This window comes from Patiria miniata, unplaced genomic scaffold (genome assembly GCF_015706575.1).
Source record: "Patiria miniata isolate m_02_andy unplaced genomic scaffold, ASM1570657v1 HiC_scaffold_7, whole genome shotgun sequence".
NCBI lineage: Eukaryota > Metazoa > Echinodermata > Asteroidea > Valvatida > Asterinidae > Patiria > Patiria miniata.
The window spans coordinates 30,512,593-30,538,076 of record NW_024037074.1 but is presented as its reverse complement, the minus strand read 5'-3'; the positions used below and the strand labels follow the sequence as shown (position 1 = coordinate 30,538,076).

The 25,484-nt window shown below is 42.1% G+C and overlaps 1 protein-coding gene across 1 annotated transcript in view; it reads right to left on the bottom strand.

The window, feature by feature from the left end:
- The window catches only part of LOC119745124 (semaphorin-2A-like), a 31,426-nt gene extending 8,318 nt beyond the window's left edge, over window positions 1-23,108 (bottom strand). Inside the window, exons 1-12 of the mRNA XM_038221348.1 lie at window positions 22,879-23,108; window positions 18,904-19,037; window positions 17,501-17,646; window positions 17,141-17,215; window positions 16,267-16,362; window positions 15,321-15,426; window positions 14,907-15,050; window positions 14,237-14,373; window positions 13,192-13,303; window positions 9,286-9,343; window positions 7,975-8,125; window positions 6,686-6,899 (exon numbers count right to left, since the gene is read on the bottom strand). Of these exons, the coding sequence (XP_038077276.1) occupies window positions 6,686-6,899; window positions 7,975-8,125; window positions 9,286-9,343; window positions 13,192-13,303; window positions 14,237-14,373; window positions 14,907-15,050; window positions 15,321-15,426; window positions 16,267-16,362; window positions 17,141-17,215; window positions 17,501-17,646; window positions 18,904-19,037; window positions 22,879-22,892 (1,387 nt within the window). The 5' untranslated portion in view covers window positions 22,893-23,108. The remainder of the gene's footprint in view (window positions 1-6,685; window positions 6,900-7,974; window positions 8,126-9,285; window positions 9,344-13,191; window positions 13,304-14,236; window positions 14,374-14,906; window positions 15,051-15,320; window positions 15,427-16,266; window positions 16,363-17,140; window positions 17,216-17,500; window positions 17,647-18,903; window positions 19,038-22,878) is intronic.
- Window positions 23,109-25,484: the final 2,376 nt, after the last annotated feature.

Below are 25,484 nucleotides of genomic sequence, written 5' to 3'. Positions count from 1 at the left end.
GAAGAGTAGTCCAAAGCGTGATGGCTGGAAGTGTTTCAATTGCGGAGAGCACGGCCACATTGCCAGAGACTGTAACAGACCCTCAGGGGGAGAGCCTGGGGCAGGAAAAGTCGAGCCAGCTGCTCGAGGGGCCCGTAGGCACCTCGGAAGTGCTAGAGGGGCAAAGAGACGATGGAGAGATTGCAAGGGGGCCATAGGAGAGAAGCGGCGAAAGTATGAGGAGGGAAAGGTAATTACGTTACCGAACCCAAAGAGTGATGCCCGCTTTGGTTTGTTTGTAGAGGGTGTAGTGAGAAAAACCAAGTGCCAATTTTTGGTTGACACTGGTGCCACAGATACATTAATTAGTAGCACAGTGTATTATGAGATACCCAAGGAACAGAGACCAGTCTTAGAGTCAGACAATGTGAAAGTGAAACAGGTGGATGGAAGTTCCCTGTCGGTGTTAGGAGTCGCCTGGGTCGAAGTTCAAGTTGGACGAACAACGCACCCAGTCAGGGCGATTTTTACAGAGATGAAGTATCCCGGAATTCTGGGGATGGATTTCTTGTTGCCCACAGGGGGTAACTTGGATTTCCACACCAAAGAGTGGAGAATAAATGGCGAGAGAATTAAATGCACTAGTAGTGCTGGAGAGCCATTTGTTGGGAGAGTGGTAATTGCTGAAGCAACCGTGATTCCATCTGGTTCTGAGGCAGTAGTGCCTGGCACTATTGCTCACAGAGGAAAAGAGTGGGCTGGCCCAGCCATAGTGGAACCGCTAGAGGGGGGCGGAGATTTAGCCCAGAAAGGCTTGGTGTTAGCCAGGTCACTAGTGGAGTCAGGGAACCAAATTGTTCCGTTGCGGCTGTTCAACCCAGGAAAAGAGAAAAGAGTGGCGCGAAAAGGGACCACTGTGGGATTAATTTCCACCGTGGACCCTGAGACAATAAGAGGTGAGGCACATGAGTCTGAAGAAGCAAAGGAGGGCTTGCCCCCATATTTGCAAGACTTGTATGCAAGGAGTAGAAACCATGTAGAGACCAACTATCATGGTCAAGTTAAGGAGTGCTTGATAGAGTTTCAGGATGTTTTCTCCAGCAGTGAGCAGGATATTGGTGCAACTGATGCCGTGAGGCATCACATTGATACTGGAGAAGCGAGACCAATAAAAGAGAGACCGAGACGACACCCCGACTGTGTCCAGAGAGAGATACAGAGACAGGTCATTGACCTGGAGGAAAGAGGTGTGATAGAACCCTCGGATAGTCCGTGGGCAGCAAATGTAGTGTTGGTAAACAAGAAAGATGGTACCAAGCGTTTCTGTATCGACTACAGAAAGTTAAACGCGGTAACCATCAAAGACGCGTATCCGGTACCTCGCATTGACGAGACTCTCGATGCGTTAGGAGGTGCCAAGTGGTTTTCAACACTTGATTTGGCCTCTGGATATTGGCAGGTCGCCTTGGATGACGACGCCAGCCAGAAGTCATCATTTGTTGTTAGAAATGGTTTGTACAGATGGAAATGTATGCCATTTGGGCTCTGTAATGCCCCGGCTACATTTGAAAGACTAATGGAGAAGGTGATGGCAGGACTCCAATGGGAAATCCTGTTGATCTACCTGGATGACATTATTGTCTATGGTAGAACAGTCGCAGAGATGATAGATAGGCTCAGGCTTGTGTTCAATAGATTGAGGAATGCAGGACTGAAGTTAAAGCCAAGCAAATGCCATTTGTTTGAAGAGTCAGTGGCCTATTTAGGGCACATAGTGTCATCCGAAGGCGTGGCCACGGATCCAAAGAAAGTTGAGGCGGTAGCCAAGTGGCCTGTTCCCAAGAGCGTGAAGGATGTAAGGAGCTTTCTTGGCCTTGCATCCTATTACAGAAAGTTCATTCAAGGTTTTGCAGAGATAGCCAGTCCTTTGCATGCCTTGACAGAGAAGTCAAGGGAGTTTGAGTGGAGCGAATCATGCCAAAGTGCGTTTGATGACCTCAAGAGTAGACTTCAAAGAGCCCCCATTTTGTCCTACCCCATTCCAGAGGGAGACTTCATCCTCGATACTGACGCAAGTGGCGACGGTATCGGAGCGGTGTTGTCCCAAATACAAGAGGGAGAAGAGAAAGTGTTGGCGTATGCCAGCCGTAAGTTAACCAGACCAGAGCGAAACTACTGCGTCACACGCAGGGAGTTATTGGCAGTAGTGGTGTACTTAAAGAACTTCAAACAGTTCTTGTACGGTAGGAAAGTCACTGTCAGAACCGACCATAGTGCGTTGAGATGGATCCTTAATTTTAAGAATCCGGAAGGACAGATGGCGAGATGGCTTGAGGTGATTTCAGAGTATGACATAGAAGTACAGCATAGAGCTGGAAAGAAGCACGGCAACGCGGACGGGTTGTCTAGGCAACCCTGTAGACAATGTGGTCGAGAGGAAGTGACGTCACAAGAGGACAAGACATTGGTTAGAGGCATAGAGGCCAAACCAAGTGTCCCACTAGAGGCTGTAAGGAAAGCCCAGTTAGAAGATGAGACGATACGTTGGGCCTTAGAGGCCAAGGAAGAGAGCAAAGATCGCCCGGAGTGGGTAGAGATTTCCCATTTGACGGCGGCCCATAAGACGTATTGGTCCTACTGGGACCAGTTGAGTGTGAGAGAGAAGTTGTTGCATAAAAGGTGGGAGTCTGATGACGGTAGAGTCGTGATATGGTTACTAGTGTTGCCACATAGTTTGAGGAAAGAAACCCTGAGGGAGGTGCACGGTGGACTGCTTAGTGGTCATTTGGGCATAAAGAAAACCCTTGCCAAAGTAAAGAGAAGATACTTTTGGCCAGGTATGTCCGCAGATGTTCGCTCCTTCATAAGGGGTTGTGACCTCTGTGCAAGAAGAAAGTCCCCTGCGAAGAAAGGGATTGCACCCTTGCAACAATATAGAGTGGGAGTGCCTGTAGAGAGAGTGGCCATAGATTTGCTCGGGCCACTACCCAAAACGGAGAGTGGGAACCAGTGGATTCTCGTAGTGGGTGATTACTGTACAAAATGGATGGAGGCCTATCCATTGCCTGACGCAACGGCGGGTACAGTAGCACTCAAACTGGTGCAAGAGTTCGTGTGTAGATTTGGAGTACCACAAGAACTCCATTCTGATCAGGGCACCAATTTTGAGTCAGAAGTCTTCACAGAAATGTGCAAGGTCTTAGGAATCACAAAGACAAGAACGACAGCATACAATCCTAAATCGGATGGTATGGTCGAACGGTTTAACAAGACACTAGTAAACATGGTGGCTGTGCTGATTGACCCACAGAAGAGGCATAGAGACTGGGATAGATTCCTCCCTTATGCAACCTTTGCGTATAGATGCACCCCACAAGATTCCACAGGGGAGTCCCCCAATATAATGATGTTGGGGCGAGAAGTCAGTATACCAGTTGACCTGGTCACCGGTAGTCCAGAGACAGGGTTTGACACTCGGACAGACTTTGCAGAAGAGTTGCGAAGAAATTTGCAGAGTGCACATCAGAGGGCTAGAGACTGTCTAGGGAAAAACTCCGAAAGACAGAAGAGAAACTATGACAGAAGAGCCACCCATAAAGGGTTGAAAGAAGGAGAGTTTGCCTGGCTACACAACCCGGCTAAGAAGAAACAGTTGTCCCCTAAATTGCAGTTGAGATGGGAGGGACCGTGACTGATAGTTAGGAGATTGTCAGATGTGACCTTCCGAATACAGATACGGAAAGGGGGAAAAATGAAAGTGGTGCATTCTGACAGACTGAAGCCATACCAGGGTGAGAAACTGGTACCCTGGAGTCACTCTCCAAAAGCATGTGAAGAAGCTCCTCAGATTGATAGAGCAGGAGAAAACCCTCGAGTCGAAGTGACAGAAGAGACTCCTCATGTTGAGGAAACAGAGAAAACAGAGATAACAGAGCAAATAGAGCAAGAAGAACCGGAAATAGAAGCTCCGGTAGAAAATGGAGATGTTCAGATAGAGGTTGACCCCATCAGAGTGCCAGAGAGGACCAGTATGTCTCGGAGGAACCCGAGGAGAGAGCACCGCCTGCCTGTAAGATACCGGTAGAGTGGCAGACTTTGACTCATCTATGCCACCCCTAGAAGAGATGACCCCCTCCCCCTCCCGAAGTGGTCGTGACTCACCTCCGTTGAAGATAAGGAGACTCATCACAATCCGAGTAAGGACGACCACCGAAGTGATGTACCGCAACAGGGTCGTTAAGAGAAACGACGAGGTCATCGAGCATCTGCAAGAGACAGAGCTGGACGCTGCACTGGATGATCCTCAGGAAGACGGGACCCAACTAGCAAGTCCTTAGGGCCAGTTAAAGTTTATCTAGTGTTAGTAGTTGTTTTTAGTTTTAACAGTTGAAAGAAGTTTTGTTAGTGTTATTTAGTGTGTAAAAGAGAAGTTATTTTATCTTTACAGTTTTAAAATCAGTGATTATTGCCTTCATCTTGTTTGAAAAGAAATCCGTCCATTGGTTAAAATGATTCCCAGTTAATTTTGGATACTATTCGAGTTTAAGTGTGATTTTCCATCTGTCTTATCCCTAAAATTATCTGCATAAATTGTAATCTGTTGATACAAAACATTTCCTTGTATAAAAAGAAAAACAATCAGGAAAAGTGCTTTTATCTTTGCCGAGGATTCATGATTTCTAAATAAATTGTGTGGTTCAAATTCATTGTAAGGAAAACTTTACCATGTATAAGCTAAGTTTTGTATAAAGAAAAACAAAGACTTAGTTTTGTGTAAAGAAAAACATAACATTAGTTTTGTGTAAAGGAAAACATAAGATTAATGCTGTATAAAGGAAAACATAAGCTTCATTCTGTGCCAAAGAAACACATAGTTTGGTTTTTGTGTAACTGAAAAACATTAAGTTTATTTTTGTATAAAGGAACACATAAGTTTGGTTTTGTATAAAGAGAAATCATAAGTTTAGTTTTCTATAACGAAAAACATAAGAGTGAATTTTACGTGAAGTTTAAAAAGCTTGTGCATATTTAATTAGCTAGACTGGTGCCGGTCACCCATCTCGTGACTGGGTTCGAGCTGGTTTGGACTGGGACAGTCCAAGCTCTGCTCGGGCCTGTGTGGCGTGATGGGGTGGGCCGACACCAGTCTAATTCCCCTTATTTGGTAGTGTTTACTTGTAATTTCTTGGCAAGGAAGTCAGGTCGTGTCAGCGGACAATGTCTCGTGGTTTTGGCGGGAGTGGCCGCCAATCGGAGCGCGCTCGCTGTTGCTGGGCGGGGCGAGGCAGGCCGTGACCGCACTTGCGATCTGTGTTTCCCGTATCCGCGTATGCGTGATTGGTGTTACCGGGCAGAGGTGAAGGGTTGGCGGCCAATCACGGCGTGATTGGGCGTGGCCCCGCTACCCTTGCCGTGGTACTTGAGCGCATGGTCGGCCGGGCGTGAATCAGTTCAGTTGAGTTCAGTTGGTTCAGTTGGTTCAGTTGCGTGAGTTGCGTAAGTTGTTCCTCAGTTCTGTGAATGGAGCGGGTTCAGTAGTAGTGTACAAGTGAAATTGCCATTGTCCGTGACGAAGCTAGCGTTTGCTTTGGCGAGGCCGTGTGTGGTGCAGTGTACCGGTGTTGACGCTGTTTCGGCCTGACTTCTCGTACCGTGGTTGAGCGATTGTACGGAGCGCAGAGCCCCGTGGTGTGACCCAGTTAGCCTGGTAGGACCGAATTGCTTTATCGTGTAATTCAGTGCATGTTTGCGCAATTGTTGCAGTTGAGTGTTTGACTTACAGAGTAGGGTGACTAAGTACAGGCATAAGGATTGTTGTCGTGGGTTCACAGAGACGTGCGATAACATAGAGGGTCGACCCAGAGGTTGACATAGAGGCCTGGGAGGAATAGTCACAGGTAGTCAATAACTGTACTCGGTCAAGTTTATTGTCACACGGGTTTTGTCGTATACTGATCAGCTAAGGCGCTCAAACTTATACAATCATAACAATCCAACGATAATAACCTTATAAATCAAAGAGTTCCCAATCAAGTCAGAATTGTCCGTGATTAAATAAACCAATCATTTCCTTTCCACAAAGAGAATTGTGTATCCCAGTGTCCAATATTTCTGCAGTTTCTTCGTCTGTTTGTTCTGTTCTGTACTAGAGTAACAGGGCCTGGTAATCAGTATCCAACTGGGCGGTAGATTTCCACCAAAACGAGCTTGCATCCCTGGGCCTAGAGGCTGCTCGAAAACTTCCCTAGGTTCGAGGCAGAAAACATAGTTTGAGGTTAGGGGAACTTTCACCTCAGTCGGTGATTGCCTTCCCTGACCTCTGGTTTCAATTGACCTCGGGAGATTCCGCCACAATATGTCATGAGAAATTTGCCTATTTAGATTTGAGTATTTTTCTGAACTTGGATAATCTCAGAACTCTGCTCCCATTTTTGAAAGGTTTTCATGGGAAGGTCCTTAGGTTGTAGGGCTTTAGGTCTTTGGTGCTAGCATTGGAATCTACTTCAGTCTAATAACGATGCGAGTGCTACATGCCCCCGCTGAAGAGACTTTTTCTTCTGTTTTCAAGTTCGTGTACTATGAAAAAGCATCAGTTTGAAGACTTCCCAATTTCGGACAAAAATTTGAACCAAATCAAGAACCCAATCTGTAACCCAATTTGAAATGCATTCGACGCTATATCTTGACGCTTATTACAGGTACGTACTTGTTCCAACGAAGTACACCGCAGAAGAGTCGACAGCCAAGTCGACAGCCAGGCTGGTGAAACGAACATCGTCCACATAAAGTATGGGCGGATCTGATTTGTGAAAATTGGATGGTGGTGCAACTTGAGTTCCTCCAGTTTGTTCCTTGGCATTATAGCTGGGCACCGACTTATCTAGCAGCGGAGGATAGTCAGTGGTGTGGACTTCATAACACTGACAGGTAAACAACAAAATAAACAATATGCATTATAAATATAGGCTTACATCTGCATAAGAAACTACAAATAGTTTAGCAATGAGATGTGCTCAAAGTAAAATGTACAAGACAACGCAAGGCTGTAGTTGTCACCAGAATAAACATAATTCCATTACATCGACTCAGCATACAAATATCGAGCGACTCAGAGTGGAATGGGAGGAACATTATCGTAAGGTAATATCTAAACTTTTGGGGGGAAAGTCAATAAAAATAAAAATAGAATATTACCGTGCGATGATATTCCTCCACTATTTTTTTTTTTTATACATTACTGATTTATAGATCCTTGTCATTTGATTTACACTGAACATTCTATTTCAATACAAACTTGGTGGGAAAAGTTCCCCTTGTATGACTTTACCCACGAAGAAAGGTTCTGACGAAGGTAATAATAAGATCTATGTAAGTAGTACCAGTGGCTTAGTACGGTCACTTTTATTGAGGGGGGGGGGGGTAAAATTGAAAAAAAAGTTCTCCGGACACTTGGCCTCCGTAAAACAAATAGGGGAGGGGGGGGGGGGGTGGGGGGGGGGGGGGGGGGTGGGGGGGTAGGGGTGGGGGGGGGGGGGGCTGGTACCCTCTGTGGATCGGGGCGTTGTTCAAAACCGACGATATTGCATTATATATGGTGCTTTTAATGCGCGGCATTCAAGATAGGCACCCGTAACGGCCGATGAAACAAAAAGGGGAACGATTACATTATTTTACAAGGCACTTCTTCGGGAAAAAAAGGGCACTTTTTTCGGAAAAAAGGGCATTTATTTAGTAAAAAAGTGCACTCTTTAAAAATATTGGGGGGGGGGTAAGCGCTGGTAAAAAAAAGGCATTTGAATGGAAAAGGCCAGTGTTTTCAAATTGTCGGGGGGGGGGGGGGGGAGACCTCCTTACCTTCCCCCGCCCCGCTGGCTACGCCTATGAGTACCCTACAATTTAATACGACTGATGTGTGTTCTCATTAAACGTGACAGTGCAATCTGCAGCTTCTGCACACAGCGTCTTTTAAATTAGCATGCACAGTGATGGACATACCGTCCCAGGTCTTTGTGGCAGTTGCGTAGTCACTTCATTCCACACAACGTTGACATCGCCACCAGTCTGTTGCCGGAAATTACCGTAATCGAACAGATTCATGATATCCTCCATCCTGTACTGGCAAAGGGCTGACGACACGGGGCCATTTCTGAAATGGTGATCATGTCCATGAACTATAAGTCCTTGCACAAAAAACCCACCAAATTTTTAATTTTAAAGAAAAGTAGACGTTCTAAACAGTAGCCCTACTGAACAAGTGGGACCAATACCTGCGACTGCCTTCAAGAACAATTTAAAAGAGGCCCCACATTCTCCATTTGTACTCTGGATATGGACAGGTCAAAAATTAAAAACAATAAACAGATAATTATACAACACAGTGTTGGCTTTAACAAAAAAAAGTGAAAGAAACTGGGACAAGTAGTTTTTTCAAAACCCCCCAGAAGTATCCCTGTATTTCATTATAGACTCCCTCCTAGTGAAATCATGAACAAAGGTACATTTCTGGCCCATTGCATTGCGCATTGCATTGCGCATTGCATTGCGCATTGCATTGCGCATTGCATTGCGCATTGCATTGCGCATTGCATTGCGCATTGCATTGCGCATTGCGCATTGCATTGCGCATTGCATTGCGCATTGCATTGCGCATTGCATTGCGCATTGCATTGCGCAATGCATTGCGCATTGCATTGCGCATTGCATTGCGCATTGCATTGCGCAGTGCAGTGCAGTGCAGTGCGCAGTGCAGTGCAGTGCAGTGCAGTGCAGTGCAGTGCAGTGCGCAGTGCAGTGCAGTGCAGTGCAGTGCACAATACAATGCAATGCGCAATGCAATGCGCAATGCAATGCGCATTGCATTGCGCATTGCATTGCGCATTGCATTGCGCATTGCATTGCGCATTGCATTGCGCATTGCAATGCAATGCAATTCAATTCAATTCAATTCAATTCAATTCAATTCAATTCAATTCAATGCAATTCAATACAATACAATACAATACAGTAATATATAAAGCTCTCTCACACCAAGATGGTTTTACAGTGCTGAACAATAGCAAGAAAGTAACGGAAACCCCAATCCATTATAAAATGAATAATCAATCGCCAAAAAAAAAATTTGCTGAACATTAACAAGAAATTTATGAAAACATGAATCTCTAATCACTATTTTGTTCTATTACACTCCTTTCTTTGAAAAAAATTAGATTGTCTCTCTTCATTTGTATTTAGGTTTCTCTTCCTTGTCTTTTCTTGTTGATTTATGGATAAAAGGAGTAATATATACACGAGATAGTTTGAACTTACTCTTGATTTGTAAATACTGCATACACGTTCTGATTAGTGGCATCCCAGACAGCATCCTCTATCAATTTAAATTGAACAAGCACATATTTAATATTTCCTAGATTTGAACTTAATAACACGAGACATACTATGTCAGAAACTTATCGCTTAGCATAGCCATTCATGATTCGATGAAGATCTTCAGCAAACCAGAAAGAATGGCTTTTTAAATATAATGTTCAACCACGAATCATATTTATAAAACCATTCCAGCCATTTAAGTTCACGATGAGAAACTGATCTGCAATATGTGCTTTGCATTTAACTCAAGGGCCCCTTCTATCTTGTAAAATGAGAACCATCACTGAGTTTATGTGCTGGAACTGATATTACTGGGAAATTACAGAACCAATTCCGTCGGTCAGTTTGAAATAACATTATCTGAGATTTTAGTATTCGTAAGGAACCTCATTGATCAAGCTATGGTATTAAACTTTGGAATATCTGTGTTCAACGAAAGACATGTTCTCAACTAAGCAGTGAAATGTTTCCAGTCATTTACTGTTGTTGTTGCCTTTGACAAAGAGACGGTCTCCAGAGGCATTATACAGATCTCTTATGTGCAATAAAATTAAGTTCTTTCCGACTCACATCACCCATTACATGCCAATTACTTCCAAACCAACTACAAAAGTATAACTCCTTTTTTACAATGAAGGATCAGGACACAGCGATACGGCATTTCAATCGTTCCAGCAGCTATCAAATGGTACAATGAGCAACTGGAACGAAGACAATAAAGTAAGTTTGATATTGGACATTGGACATTCACATTCGTTTGTACAGGGAATGTCCATGTTGCTGTTTGGATATTGCACATTGGATATGCACATTGGTTTGTATATTGAATGTCCATATTTTATTTGGATATTGGACATTGGACATTCACATTCGTTTGTACAGGGAATGTCCATCTTGCTGTTTGGACATTGGACATTGGCTATGCACATTGGTTTGTATATTGAATGTCAATATTTTATTTGGATATTGGACATTGGACATTCACATAGGTTTGTACAGCGAATGTCCAAATTTTTATACTCCGAGAGAAGGCGTTATTGAGATTCCCCTCCCCCTGCTGTGAATCGCACTGTCGGATCCCACCAGACACCCTGCTCACATTGGGACATTGGAAATGCCCTTGTCTTTGTATGGCGAATGTCCATGTTTTACTTGGATACTGGACATTGGACAGTCCAATAGGTTTGTATAGCGAATGTCCACATTTTAAAGTCCATAAAAAGGCGTCATTGTTATGACCACCCTGCTGTAAATCGCGCCGGCCAAGGATTTCCACAATACGCGCTGCTAAGTTTGTCTTGTAATACATGGACATTTGAAATGCCCATATGTTTGTACAGCAAATGTCCATAATTTTTTAACTCCGGGAGGAGGCGTAATTGAGATGCCCCCTGCCGTGAATCGCACCGTCGGATCCCACCAGACACCCTGCTCCGTTTGTCTGGTAATAAAGGGACATTGGAAATGCCCATGTTTTTGTATGGCGAATGTCCATGTTTTACTTGGATACTGGACATTGGACAGTGCAATAGGTTTGTATAGCGAATGTCCACATTTTCAAAGTCCATAAAAAGGCGTCATTGTGATGCCCCCTGGCTGCCTTAAATCGCGTCGACGACTCCAACAAGAGGCGCTGCTAAGTTTGTCTGGTAATACACGGACATTTGAAATGCCCATATGTTTGTACAGCAAATGTCCATATTTTTGTTTAACTCCTAGAGGAGGCGTAATTGAGATGCCCCCTGCCGTGAATCGCACCATCGGATCTCACCAGCCGCCCTGCTCCGTTTGTCTGGTGATACACAGACATTGGAAATACCTATGGTTTTGTATGACGAATGTCCATGTTTTACATGGATATTGGACATTGGATAGCCCAATAGGTTTGTATACCGAATGTCCACATTTTTAAAGTCCGGGAGGAGCAGCGGCGACGGAAGGGTTTTCAAAAAGGGGGGGAGGGGGCATCACCAAAAGGGGCACTTGCTCAGTAAAATGCATCTTTTGTCGGTGAGGCATTGTATATATCCAGCATTATATTTTTGGCACATCCGTGCTGAAATGTCAACTTTTTTTTAAAACTGGACACTTGGCCTCCGTAAAATCAAATAGTGCGGGGGGGGGGGGGGAACTGGTACCCATAAAACATTCGCTGTATACACCCTTGTGATGTTCCAATCTCCAAATAACATATGGACATTCGCTGAAGAAACCTACGTGCATATTCAATGGCCAATATCCAAATAAAATATGGACTTTCGCTGTAGAAACGTATGGGCATTTTCAATGTCCGTGTATATATCACCAGACAAACAGAGAAGAGCGTCTGGTGGGATCCAACAGTGCGATTCACGGCGGGGGGGGGGGGGGGCATCTCAATTTCGCCTCCTCCTGGAGTTTAAAAAATATGGACATTCCCTGCGTACAAACGAATGTGAATGTCCAATATCCAAATAAAATATGGACATTCACTATACAAATCAATGTGCATATCCAATATCCAAACAGCAACATGGACATTCCCTGTACAAACGAATGTGAATGTCCAATGCCCAATATCCAAATAAAATATGGACATTCACTACACTAACCAATGTGCATATCCAATGTGCAATACCCAAACAGCAACATGAACATTCCCTGTAGAAACGAATGTGAATGTCCAATGTCCAATATCCAAATAAAATATGGACATTCAATAAGCAAAGCAATATGCATATCCAATGTCCAATATCCAAACAGCAACATGGACACTCCCTGTATAAACGAATGTGAATGTCCAATGCCCAATATCCAAATAAAATATGGACATTCAATATGCAAACCAATGTGCATATCCAATGTGCAATATCCAAACAGCAACATGGACATGCCCTGTATAAACGAATGTGAATGTCCAATGTCCAATATCCAAATAAAATATGGACATTCACTACACTAACCAATGTGCATATCCAATGTGCAATACCCAAACAGCAACATGAACATTCCCTGTAGAAACGAATGTGAATGTCCAATGTCCAATATCCAAATAAAATATGGACATTCAATAAGCAAAGCAATATGCATATCCAATGTCCAATATCCAAACAGCAACATGGACACTCCCTGTATAAACGAATGTGAATGTCCAATGCCCAATATCCAAATAAAATATGGACATTCAATATGCAAACCAATGTGCATATCCAATGTGCAATATCCAAACAGCAACATGGACATGCCCTGTATAAACGAATGTGAATGTCCAATGTCCAATATCCAAATAAAATATGGACATTCAATATGCAAAGCAATGTGCATATCCAATGTCCAATATCCAAACAGCAACATGGATACTCATCAACGTCATGAAATATGTGTATATATGTAGTAGTGTAGTAGTTTATAACCCGTTTCTCTGTCAAGGCCATTTTAATTTCCCTCGTGAGGGATAATAACGTTTAATCTAATCTACTCTCATAAAATCTGATAGTTTTGTTTGCGTTTCTTTTTAAGTTATAGCTAATAGAAAGCAAGGTATCGTTCTCTGGAACTAATAAGAAATGAGATTATTAATGTGAATACAACTACAAAATATTATAAATGGGCGACAGGTTTTGCTAATCGCGTCTGCTTTAGGGCGACAGGCCTTATTGGGGTGACAAATTGGTGTCGCCCTATTTTTAAAACGACCCTAAGGACAAGGAATTTCACTTTTGCAAACCGTCTAGATCGATTCCTCGTGTTCCAAAACATTTCGTGGAGGCAGGATAAGGTAAATGTGGGTTAGGTGACATTTTAAGTTTGTGCACAAGTCTATGGGAAAGTCGCCCTATTATAGCATTGGTAATAAGTATGACTTACGAATATAATCATATTCAAATGCCGGCTCATCACCATGGGGCACGGAGCATTCCAAACGAGCCTTGATGAAGGTGACAAACTTCTTTGTGTTGACGGTGCCTCCTGTATCATTCTATACGTGGTGAAACATGCAAGTGGACAAGGTGGGAATTGGGGAATAATTCCCAACTGAAGCTTTTGGCTGACCTTTTTCCCCGTTTTTTCCCCCGATGTCACAGTTAGCATATGAAAAGATTTAGGAATAAAAAGATGTTTAAATACCACGGACCATGATTCAATAACAATTAACGACTATTGAAATATTACGAATGTTTCACTTGGAATACGTCCAGCTTCTATTCGCAACGCCTGCTGTTCTCCATAACAAACGCCATAGAAAACTTGATGTTCAAATTTAGTGACTATTTTATCAAAGCTTCATCAAGAAAACCAAGACACCAACTATATCAACTGAAAGAGTAACATCACACATATTGCTTGTTATTCTAGGAAATGTGCTTGCCATTCCATATGAAGATTTAATCAGAAACTGGAACCCATTTTTTTTGGGGGGGGGGGCACGCCTAAGACGCGGTAAATACAACTTTAGTTTAAGTGCAGGCAGGCTGAAAATAAACTTGAAGGAAATAATATAGTCTTACATGTAGCTGACAATTGACAGGCAATTTGTGAACCATGGCATATTCCAAGCTTATTTTTGTCGCCCATATATTTCTGGGATTATTTGGGACAGCAGATAGGAAATATGGGGTTTACTCACCCCCCCCCCGCAAGTAGGGGGACTTGTTGCCCGATTTCGGTTTGGGACTAATGATCTGAGGATAAGGACTTTGAACCCCAGTGCTGGTCATAATCGTGTCCTTGGGCAGGCCACTTCAAACCCACTTCCCTCTAAATTCGTATCAGCATTAACTGAGGACTTACGGGAGATGGACTAGCATCCCATCGAGGGGAAATATATGTTATCCGTCAGTTCATGCTAAGATACCATAGATGGGCACGACATTGGCTCCAGCTGTTTGTCTCTCATTATAAAAGTACGTACCTTGCACACTCTGGCTATACGTGGGTACACTTTGGGTCCAGCGGTATACTCAAGTGCAGTTTCACGGTAGATCAGGAACACGTACTCGTTACCATCAACGTGTGTGTAATCAAAGGGTCTCCCTATAAAGGTTGGTTCTGTCAGCGTACGAGGAAAAAACACAGATATAAAATTAATGTAGAGCAAAAAAAGAAGAGAAACTGAATGCTTTGGTGACTCTTGTATTGGGCAAAGACATGATCGTAAGTGGGTACCACATAAATGCGACAAAAATGGCCATGTTTCAGGACATAGTTTCTGGAACACATACAGAAGTCATTATCATATGGTGCTCTTATCCTGAAAATTTCCCCTTGTTTAAATATCGTTAGGGATCCATGAAATCATGTCATTAGTGAGGTTGTTGAAGCGGGTGATGTAAAACACAGCAGAGGGCATACCAGTTTAAACCTAGGAAACATGCAAGCACTGCATATAAATGAAAACCGCATAATGAGCAGGCAACTTTATTAAAACAAATTATGTAAAATAGAACTTGGTGTTGTCAATGAGTAATTGTACACTTTGCATCAATACCTTGTACTGGGCAATTGGTTTTTGTACATGCATCTATTTTACTGATGTCGTTTGTGCATGGGTACAAAACTTCATCTGTGTCTGTCCAACTTACCCTTGATAAACCCTTCTCCGACAGTGACTGTATCTAGCTCAAAATTGATGGGATTAGTGGCGCTTAAATCTGCGTTTACAGAAAATCTGCTGAAGGTGTTTTCTGCTGCACCCCCACCATAGAGCATATCCCCACTGCCACTCTCTGAAATAAAACAAAACAAAACTATGGTGGAAAACCATGCCAACAAGTAGTTGGTGCAGTTAATTGTACGTATTGCTGCTTTTGATAGTAATTCCGATAAACGTCAGCTACAGCAAGTCAGTCTTCTTGTTTCTCGTGGAAATCACTCATATTAGGTTCAGTACAATACATATCTTTAAACTAGAAGATTTCACTGTTAGTAATTTTGCTTTTTGCTTAGTGTTTTTTTCAGCGATACCTGTACCATCAGTTAAAATGAGGGATACTTACTGAATATAGCTGCCGCTGCATTAATATTGTATTGTTGAGGAACCACAGCCAGTGTTGTATAATTTGTAGTTAATTGAGTGCACTCAGCTAGAGCGGCGTTTGGGCACTGTGAAAAAAAACCCAAAACAAAGTAAAACAAAACATAAAAATCTAATCTAACTAATCAGTACCACATAAGTTTGGTGTGCAAATCCTCAGCCTGTCCGGGTATGTTCAAAGCAACCTGTAAACAGTGTGCAGAAATGTCACTCTGATCATAACTGATAGCATCAAAAACACATTAGTCCAAACAAAAGTCTCCGGTTTCTGATATGGAGCTTGCCCAAAAAGTGGTGCGGCGACACGGCTTTTTTTTGACCTGTTTTGTTTTGCTTCAAATGTCGGCTGATGTCTGCAAATGGTGCCCAACTAAACTTAGTGCAAATATATGGGAGTCCAGAGAAGCCACATAAAGCTTATTCTCGATCATAACCCCATCTAAAACACGTTAAAATTGTGCAGCAGCAGGATTCCAGTCAAACCAGTGAGTTTGGCGGTTTTGAGACATCATCTTTTAGTGAAAAAAAACCCAACTTTCTCTTTTTGCCGACGCGCATGGCTGATTTTAAAAGTGCTACATGCAGAGCTTCAATAAAACAATAGTCCCGACATTTGGGTTGTTTTTTTTTTTTTACTCACCCTGTATAGCATACTGCTTGAAGGATAAGACGTAGTAATCTGAGACTTCTACTGACGGACTTGCCTGGTCCCATTATCCCTAACATGTAATTGTGCGCTTTCTGAAATTAATACATTCTGCCCCAAACTGGAACTGACAAATTAGCCCCAAACGTTTAAAAAGATGTGGTGTCATTGAAACAAAGTTTGTAGTTCCCATTCCCGACGGGGCGGGAGGCCCTACTTAAACAGTGTATTCCAAAGGGATGATATAAATCACGATACCTACCCGGTAACACAGCCTACTTTCTGCATTAGTGCCACACACCAGGAGATCACCGGAACTAGTTTGTTCTGCAATACGTATGAAGTTCCTACAGACAATCTGTATAGGTTTGCGAATAAATGAATGTAAGAATTGGAGCAAAGCCTTGAAATTTCTTCCTTGCTTTTCCTTGTAATTATTGGTCTGATTAGACCGACAATGCCTTGTATTTGTTTGTGTCATATGGAAGAAATGAATACAAAGCTTGTAAAATAAAATACTTATACTAGGGATGTTCATTTCAAATATTTCAGTATTTTATTTTCCAACTTGAACTTGATCGAACTGGATCTGATAATTACACTCTTAAAAAGTCCCGGGTCGGATTTGACCCGAAAAAGGGTCATGTGGGGCCTGATCCTTTTCCGGGTCAAAAATGACCCATTTCCCGGTCAAAATAACCCGAAAACGAGTCACCAAGAAAGATGTCATTTTTGACCCGAAAAAGGGCCAGGCCTCACATGACCCTTTTCCGGGTCAATTCTGACCCGGGACTTTTTAGAGTGTAAAATGGACTGATATGGCACTCTCTAAAACTTGCTGCATGGGATTTTACATGCACCTCTATGCGCTTATCGCAAATTAATAAAGATATTCAAAACAAGAGGTAGTTGGTGGTTGACATTTGTCCTACTCAGTGGCTTGCCTTTAAAGTGTGGCATTCCACAAACGATAAACCTACGCAACTTATGCATTTTTACATTATCTCCACGAGACCATTACTTTTTTTCATATTATATTCGAAATCAGAAAACCCCCCAACTATTTAGACATTTTGTTGCTTATCGAATATTTGAATATATTTTGCTCACTGAGCCCTAACTTAGTTTCAGCTCACCTCTTGAGTAGTTGGATTTTTCGTTGCGCAGGTTATGATAAGGTCTGGGGGTTCCATTGTTGCCAGCGTATCAATCTAAGTGGGAAAAGAAATGAGAGTATTTAGACAAGAAACAAACCAATCCATTGTTTCGTCTTATTCCATTGTCCAAACCTGACCCATTAGCAGCAACCCATAGTTAGTACTCGCCTTGAGTCTATTTTAAAGGAACCAATTAATGATTTGTCTTCATTACTACACTCCTTTGTTTCACTTCCTGTACCCTTACTAATGTTGATCACATTCTGAAACTTTTTTCATGAAAAAAACACATTTCTTGCTATCAGGGCAGACAATATAAACCTAATGAAAATATCCTACCTTCTCCATTGCCACTTTGTTGTTTGCAAGGAAAACCCTTCTGAGTGTTTCATTGCCCCCGATGTAGACGTTCTCATCAATCTTATTGAGGATACGGTAGGCTGGCTGGCCAGATGGGGTACTGGCCTCACTTGTGGCATCCAAAACTGATTGGGAAATTGACAAAAAAAATATGACATTATTTCAAACCAGACTTGCACAAGTTGATGCATTCAGGCCAATGAACTCAATGCCCCTACAGAAAGAGATGTAAACAGATTGAATTTCGTTTAGGCAAAAAGCACATAATCATTATTTGTTTTTCTATTCATTAATAATTCCCTATTTTGTAATAGATCAACAGGCTGATCACCACATGCATGATGTTGTCAATCACACTGAAAGGAAGTCCTCACTTTCTCATAGTGTTTTCTATATAGCACTCCACATTTTGAATACTTTTACATAATAAAACAATAGCAAGTAGTAACGATATATTTTCAATAAAACTTTTGCCACCATTTAACTGGATGTTCAGGGCATTGGTATGGTGCGTGCAATAGTGAGTGGTGTGCCCAGCATTTCTCAATATACAGCGTGTGTCAATAAAAACGCAGGATTAGAAACAAAAATATTAAGAATATAAACCACCCCTATTCATCATAATGTTAACCCTCTTTTCAAAGTACCTTTCCTTTCTCTTCACTATGCTTTTTATCCCATCTCATTTGGACAATCCTGTCTAGAGATAGAGTACATTGAAGAAGGGTTATAAATTCCAAGCTGGTCTGATTTGTGAAATCACACATACCTAATGAAAGGTTTGAATTCAGTACAGGTGAAAGTATTTGTGGATCACAAAGAAGGACATGTGTGGCAGGATTAGGCTTACATAATCCTTTAGTCCACAATCAATGTTATTAGTCAATAATTCATGATGCTTTGAAACAATGATAGTCCAGTTATTAAATTTAAGTGATACTTATCATCAGTTGTTTCAAAGAAAGTTTTGTTCTGCTTTAATTGTCTTCAATGCATACCTGCATTGAACTGGTCGTGTTAAGGTCATTGAATCAGACCAACCCGCTTCAGAAGGGCTTCACAAAACTTGTCATAACTTTTGAACCAAAAGTCCAAATTCCACCAAACAAAAATCTTGTCAAAGATGAAATTATGGACAATCAAATCCTTAACAAATTAGGCACACCAGTAGCATAATTTTCTCAGAAAAAAAATCGCTTTGAATCCTGCGTTTTTATTGACACACGCTGTACATATCAGTGATTCTCAAGCAAGTAATAGTCGGCGTGAGAAGCACGGTATTGTTACTGCGCGCATGTTTATGTGTTCTATAAACTTCAGGCAGATTATAACCAGCCACGTGATTGGTTATTGACCAAAATGAATAATTAAACTTTTCTTACAACGAATATTGCTAGTCTCCCAGCAGCTGCTCGTTCTGTCAAGCTTGACTGCTGCTGCATGTTGGAAGTCGCTGAAGAAGACAGCCAGGTACAAAAGTGCCAACAACACAGCTGAACGGGAACACAAAAGTAGCCTGGAATTGGGAAAATTAAAAAAACCATCAGAATAACCCTATTTACTTAGTAATGAGTTGTAATTACTTGATTCTAGGTAATTGAATTTCTCAAAGATTTACTGGACTGTGTTTTGACTAATCTGGCATATTAACCTAAATTAACCGCCCGAAACCTTCTAAATCCTCTTTGCCAAAGTGGAGGAATTTGAAGGATTGCTCCATGGCAAAAGTGCGTCTCTGATTTCATAGGATGCACTTCGTCAAGGTCTTGGGCTTTGGACTAGTCGGTTACAATATTTTCCAAATGTGGACTTAAGCCACGTGACTACAACCTATAACGCTAACGTAAAACATGCTTCGACAGATCATGTACTTTTTCCTGTTGGGTGTGTTTTGCAACATATTTTTATCATACATGCAGGCCCGCACAGAGAAAAACCGATCACGAAACGTCATGCAAGTCATGCTATTTTCGTTGCGCACTGCCACTGATGCATGCCCGACCATCTATACTACAATTCAAGGAATCTCTGTCTGTCTGTCTGTCTGTCCGTCTGTCTGTCTGTCTGTCCGTCGATTATCTCCAGAACCGGGCACCGTATGGAGTTGAAAATCGGCGGGTGCATTGCTCGGGACAGCAGAATGTGCAGTGCCGAGTTTGAAGTGGTTTGGACGAGCGGTTGTTGAAAAAGCTGCAAAAAAGCAGTATTTTCTGAGGTCTAGCGCGCCAGAATATAGCCTAGAACACTGCGCGCACTGCTGTTCTTTTCAATTGATTACGTCATGTTAGAGCAAGAGCGCGCGTGCTCAATATGAAGCAAACAATGGAAAAAGGACGGGCACGCGCACGTGCATTGTAGGGCGATACCATTGTCCAGTATGGGTGAATAGCACTGCGTACCATATGTTTCCGTACGTGATGACTGCACGGGCACATGCATTTTGCAGTCGATTGAACCACTATTGTAGGCGGTGGATTGAGCAACCTTACTCACGTAGGTGAGTAGCTGCACGGGCGTATGGGTGAATATCAGTGCCGGGGATGGCCTGGCGACATGTACAAAGTGCGCTCAACCTATGAGTGTGAGTTTAACCTGTGAAAACAACACAATTGAATCGTGTGCGTTGTTTGCATGATATGAGCATTTTGAAATTGCCCCTAACGAACAGGTGCATTTTTGGACGGGCCCTGCAAAAAGGACGGGCACATTGTAGGGCGATAGCACTGCACACCATGTCTTCGTACGTACATATACGTGAGTGGCATGCACGGGCACATGCATTTTGTACTCAACTGAGCAACCATCACTGCACAGTATGTGCCGGGGGGGGGGGGTGACGACATTTTGTGAGTTTAACTTGCGAGTGTGCGTTCACACCATTGAATAATGTGCGTTGTTTGTACGAGCTGCAGTTCTCAACTGCCCCTTCCGAACACGCACATTTTCGACGGGTGCATTGCTCCGGATAGCAGAATGTGCAGTGTCGAGTTTGAAGTGGTTTGGACGAGCGGTTCTCGAAAAAAGCTGCAAAAAAGTAGTATTTTCTGAGGCAAACGCGCCAGAATATAGCCTAGAACTCCGCGCACTGATGTTCGTTTCAATTGTTTACGTCATATGACGCAAACAGTGCAAAAAGGACAGGCACGCGCACGTGCATTGTAGGGCGATACCATTGTCCAGTATGGGTGAATAGCACCGCATACAATGTTTCCGTATGTACACGTACGTGGTGGCTGCACGGGCACATTATTTTTGCAGTCGACTGAGCGACCATTGTAGGCGGTCGAACTTCAAACTTGGCACAAACTTTGACGTGAGTGTGCGTTCAACCTGTGAAAAAAACACCATTGAATCGCGTGCGTTGTTTGCACGAGCAGTTTTCAAAAACTCAAGAATGCAACCTACCATCGGTCAAGCAATTTGCCCCTCCCGCTCAGGCACATTTTCAACTTGCCCCCCCAGAACAGGCACATTTTCAACTGGCCCTGCACTAGTCTTACTATAATTCCAGGAATCTCTGTCTGTCTGTCTGTCCGTCGATTATCTCCAGAACCGGGCACCGTATGAAGTTGAAAATCGGCGGGTATATTTTTCGGGACAACAGAATGTGCAGTGCAAAGTTTGAAGTTGTTTGGACCAGCGGTTCTCGAAAAAGCTGCAAAAAGCAGTATTTTCTGAGGCAAACGTGGCAGTATATAGCTTAGAACATAACACCCGCACGCACTGCCGTTCTTTTCAATTGTTTACGTCATGTTTAAGCTAAAGCGCGCGTGCTCAATATGACGCAAACAATGCAAAAAGGACGGGCACGCGCACGTGCATTGCAGGGCGATACATTGTCCAGTATGGGTGAATACTAATGGATCAATGGGTGAATAGCACTGCATACCATGTTTCCGAATCTACACGGGCACATTATTTTTGAAGTCGACTGAGCGACCATTGTAGGTGGTTGAACTTCAAACTTGGCACAAACTTTGACGTAAGTGTGCCTTCAACCTGTGAAAACAACACCATTGAATAGCGTGCGTTGTTTGCACGAGCAGTTCTCCAAAACTCTGCAAGAGAATGCAACCTATACCAGCGGCAAAGCAATTTGCGTTTCCCGAACATGCACATTTTAGACGGGCACTGCACTAGTTATCTGCAAAGGCCGATAACAACAAATTGGGACTGTCCCTAATTTACATATTGGACAATGGAAACGTACTTTTGTTAAAAATGGCTGCTCTCGCTTCGTCTCGTATAAAGAGCGTGAACCCGCTATTATGATCTGAACTGCACTGTAATAACGATCAATAGATTTTGGGCTTGAAAAATCCAGAAACGAAACTGAGACTAATATTCTAGCAAATCGGAGAAGTCAATTTTTCTGTACCCATCAAAATAAATGTACATGTTTTGACATATTTCTGTCAAGTACCGGTATCTATTAGTTATGTTGGAACCCAACAGGAATGTCCTGTATAGAGTGCAGTGTATGGAGTGCAGTGTTTTTTTTTTTTAGGGAAATGTTCTAGTAAAATGACGACGAAGACGGAAAACGCGGCAAGAATCAAGAAAACATTGCATCAACCCGACTGGGAATTTGAGTGCTGAAAAACGGGCAAAATTACTACCGACATTTTTGTCACTCGCCATTAGGCTAATCAACGCCAAAACAACACATACATCGAAATGCTATGGTGGCAAGCATGTCGCCTGCGAAATTCGCTACCTTAAATCAATTAAAAATAGAATTTTCGGTGATGCAATACTCACAACAGCAACTTAGCAAGGCAGAAGTATCGGGGAAAGTTGAGGAAACTGTAGTAAGACGATTGCATATTTAAAGCACACTGTTTTTTTTACGCAACACAAACTTTTGCACGCTACAGATACCTTAAGTGCTGGGACTCTTATACGCAGTATTGAGTCCCAAATTTTCGGAATAGGCATCAACTAGAAAAATCGTAGGAAATCACATTTTGTACAAAACTATTGTACAGATTTACAAATATGGGTGTTTAGAACTGAGAGTGACTGTTAGGTTGCAGAAGTTATTTTGGAATGATATAACACATAGGCTTACACTAAGAAAGATGGGCCCAGAAACTTTGCAGGCGCTTTTTGTTTTTTAAAAAGAAACCTTCGTCTATAACTAAACATAAGGAATAGGCCTAATGTATTGCATTCCCAACAGCTAGGCCTACTTCATAATCCAGCATCAATTTCCTTATAACCATGTTCAACTCTTGACCATATCATAATGCAGGCCCAAAGAGATTGAAACTGCAATGAAGTAATACCTATAATTATACAGTGTCGGTTTGTTAACGGCATTAAAACGGTAAGAGAGGTAAAAAACATTTACCAACCTTGCGTGGGTCATCGTGGCTGAAGGTGTGACAACTATTTAAGGTGTGATTCCGCAAAATGGTTCGACTGTAGTCAGAAGTGAAGTGTTTTTACATTTCGTTTCCGCCTTTACTTATGCGCTAGTTATATTTGTACAGTGTGTATGGAGGCTGGTGCGTAGTGTCTGCACCGTTCAGGTTGAGGATGCAGTTCACAAAACAGGTGGATTTTTTTTTTTATCAGCGTGTACTTCACGGAGCATTGTAAGCTACAAAAGCCGCATTGTAAGCCAATAGTTCATATGTACTGGGTGAAGCTATAGGGCTACATGCAGTCACTTTTTGTGAAAAGTACGATCTTGATCTTCGACCCTCACGGGGCTAACACATTTTAAAGGAAGCCCAATCAGAGGTAACTATGTAATATATTGCATGCCATGGAATGCAGTTTCAGTGAAATGTGGACTTCTTCATCATGGTGCATAAGCTCAGTAGATTTTGAGGGGTTTAAGTACATGTACATGTTGGCAATTAGACCCAACAAGGCACAGACTATTGCTTACCATCCAATATCGAGGCTTGTAATTTGTTTATGAGCCCTCTATTGTCAGCGTCTATACTTATCCATTTCTAATGCACCACAAATAAGCCTGCAACTGTCTTCGCTTATGCTATGTACAAAACACCTCAGCAACGTTTCTCTGTACATTGGCTTAACCCTAAAGGGGCCGGGTTATTTTGACCAACTCTCAGCCGGGGGGGGGGGGGGGGCGGATTCCGCCCCCCCTAAGATCTCGGCCATCGAGTGACGAAAAATTTTGAAACTCGGCACATGCATAGAATAATTCTTCCTAAACATACCCAAGAAATTTCATGACTATAGGTCAAAGGGTTTTGGAATTATGGCTAATTAATTATTCATATGTACAAATGGCAGTTCTGCCAAATGTACAAAACACCTCAGCAACGTTTCTCCGTACATTGGCTTAACATTTCCCTCCTGAGAGGGAATATTGCTTGGCAAGGAACAACTTGCGATGATATTCGCATTAAACGATGTTTAATAGTGTAGGCCTATATATGTTACTCAGTAAATGAAAATACCATGTATTTATTTGCTGTCATATTTATACAGGATGGCCTTATTAAATAAAAAAAGCTTTCCATGGTTCATATTACTTAACTATCACTAGCATAAACAAAATAAGAAATTGAAATCAAACAAAACAAAACAAAACAAATAAACATAGATATCAGTAATAAACAAAGATTAACAATCAAATTTATTTAGAAGAAAAAAGACTTACAAACCCAAAAGTCTAAAATATAAAAATCTCACTTAAAAGCAGTTGATATATTAGGTTTAAAATAATGGGAAAGATGAATACAAGTTAAAACTCTAAACAACAATATAGGGGGAAAAAGGGAATTAACAAAAACAATTGTACAATAATGGCCTAATACCATCAAGTAAAGCACGAATTTTAATGTAAATTCATATAATAATATACATTACTCTGGATTAGACATTTGGGAGACATCCCCATAGACGTGTGCACAAAAATTTTCAAACTTAAATGTGCCCTAACCAAAATATTCCCTTGTCCTTTTCCCCACGAATTTGGGTATGTTTACTAATAAGACTACGAGCAACAAATATAATCTAATTGCGACGGTAAAATTTTGCCTCTAAAGGGAGACCGAGGCATTAGGGGAAAAGGAAATGTCTCCCTAATGACTGATGTCTCCCATCGTGCGAAGAAATTACGATAACGTATCTCCACAGCCCTAACAGTTTTGAATCCCCCAATTTCAATACGATTTTACACACCCCCTAGGGAGTTAGGGCTGTTAAAGTTACGCGTATAACAATAACAACTCTTATAATAAGCGCTTAAAGCTAGAGTCTCAGAGCGGTTCACGAAGTTCAAAAAGAGCGTAATAGCATAAAAAGTAATTCTTAAAAGAACCTTACTAAAACTTACAAATATAAATTCAGACTGTTAAAAATACACAACATTTTAATCTCACTACTCGGTGATTAAAGGAACACTAGGTCCTGGAACAGCCCAATTGGGCTACAAAACGCGCTTTGAACGAGATTATGTTAATCGGAAGGAACATTTAAAACTAGGATAGAAACATGCACGCAACTATCCTTTAAAAACTGGGCGTTTTGTATTATTCCTGAGAACGAATTTCGGGGTCCACTTTTGCGACCCCATAAATTCAAGCCGTTGGATGCTAGTTGTGATTTATTCGTACGCGTAAAATGTTCGCCTTTTGCGGACGTTGATGCGTTGGTGATTGGTCACCGCTGTTCCCGAGACACAAAACGTGTACATGCATATCGTACACTGTACGAGAACGACACGAAAAACGTATTCGTACTCCGTCGTTGTGTCCGATGTACACAACCAGTTTTTTTCCCCGTCTTTTCTCGGGAACGGTAAGACATTAGGTTGTTTTCCTTTCAACCACATGTTTGAAATAGGATAAGTAAACAATGCAAAACATCAAATTTTCGGGGATTTCAGGACTTAGTGCCCCTTTAATTTTTACTAACAAAGCGGTGCAATAATAGGCAGGCTCTTCCCCGCACTTATGAATTTTGTCCACCTGATGCT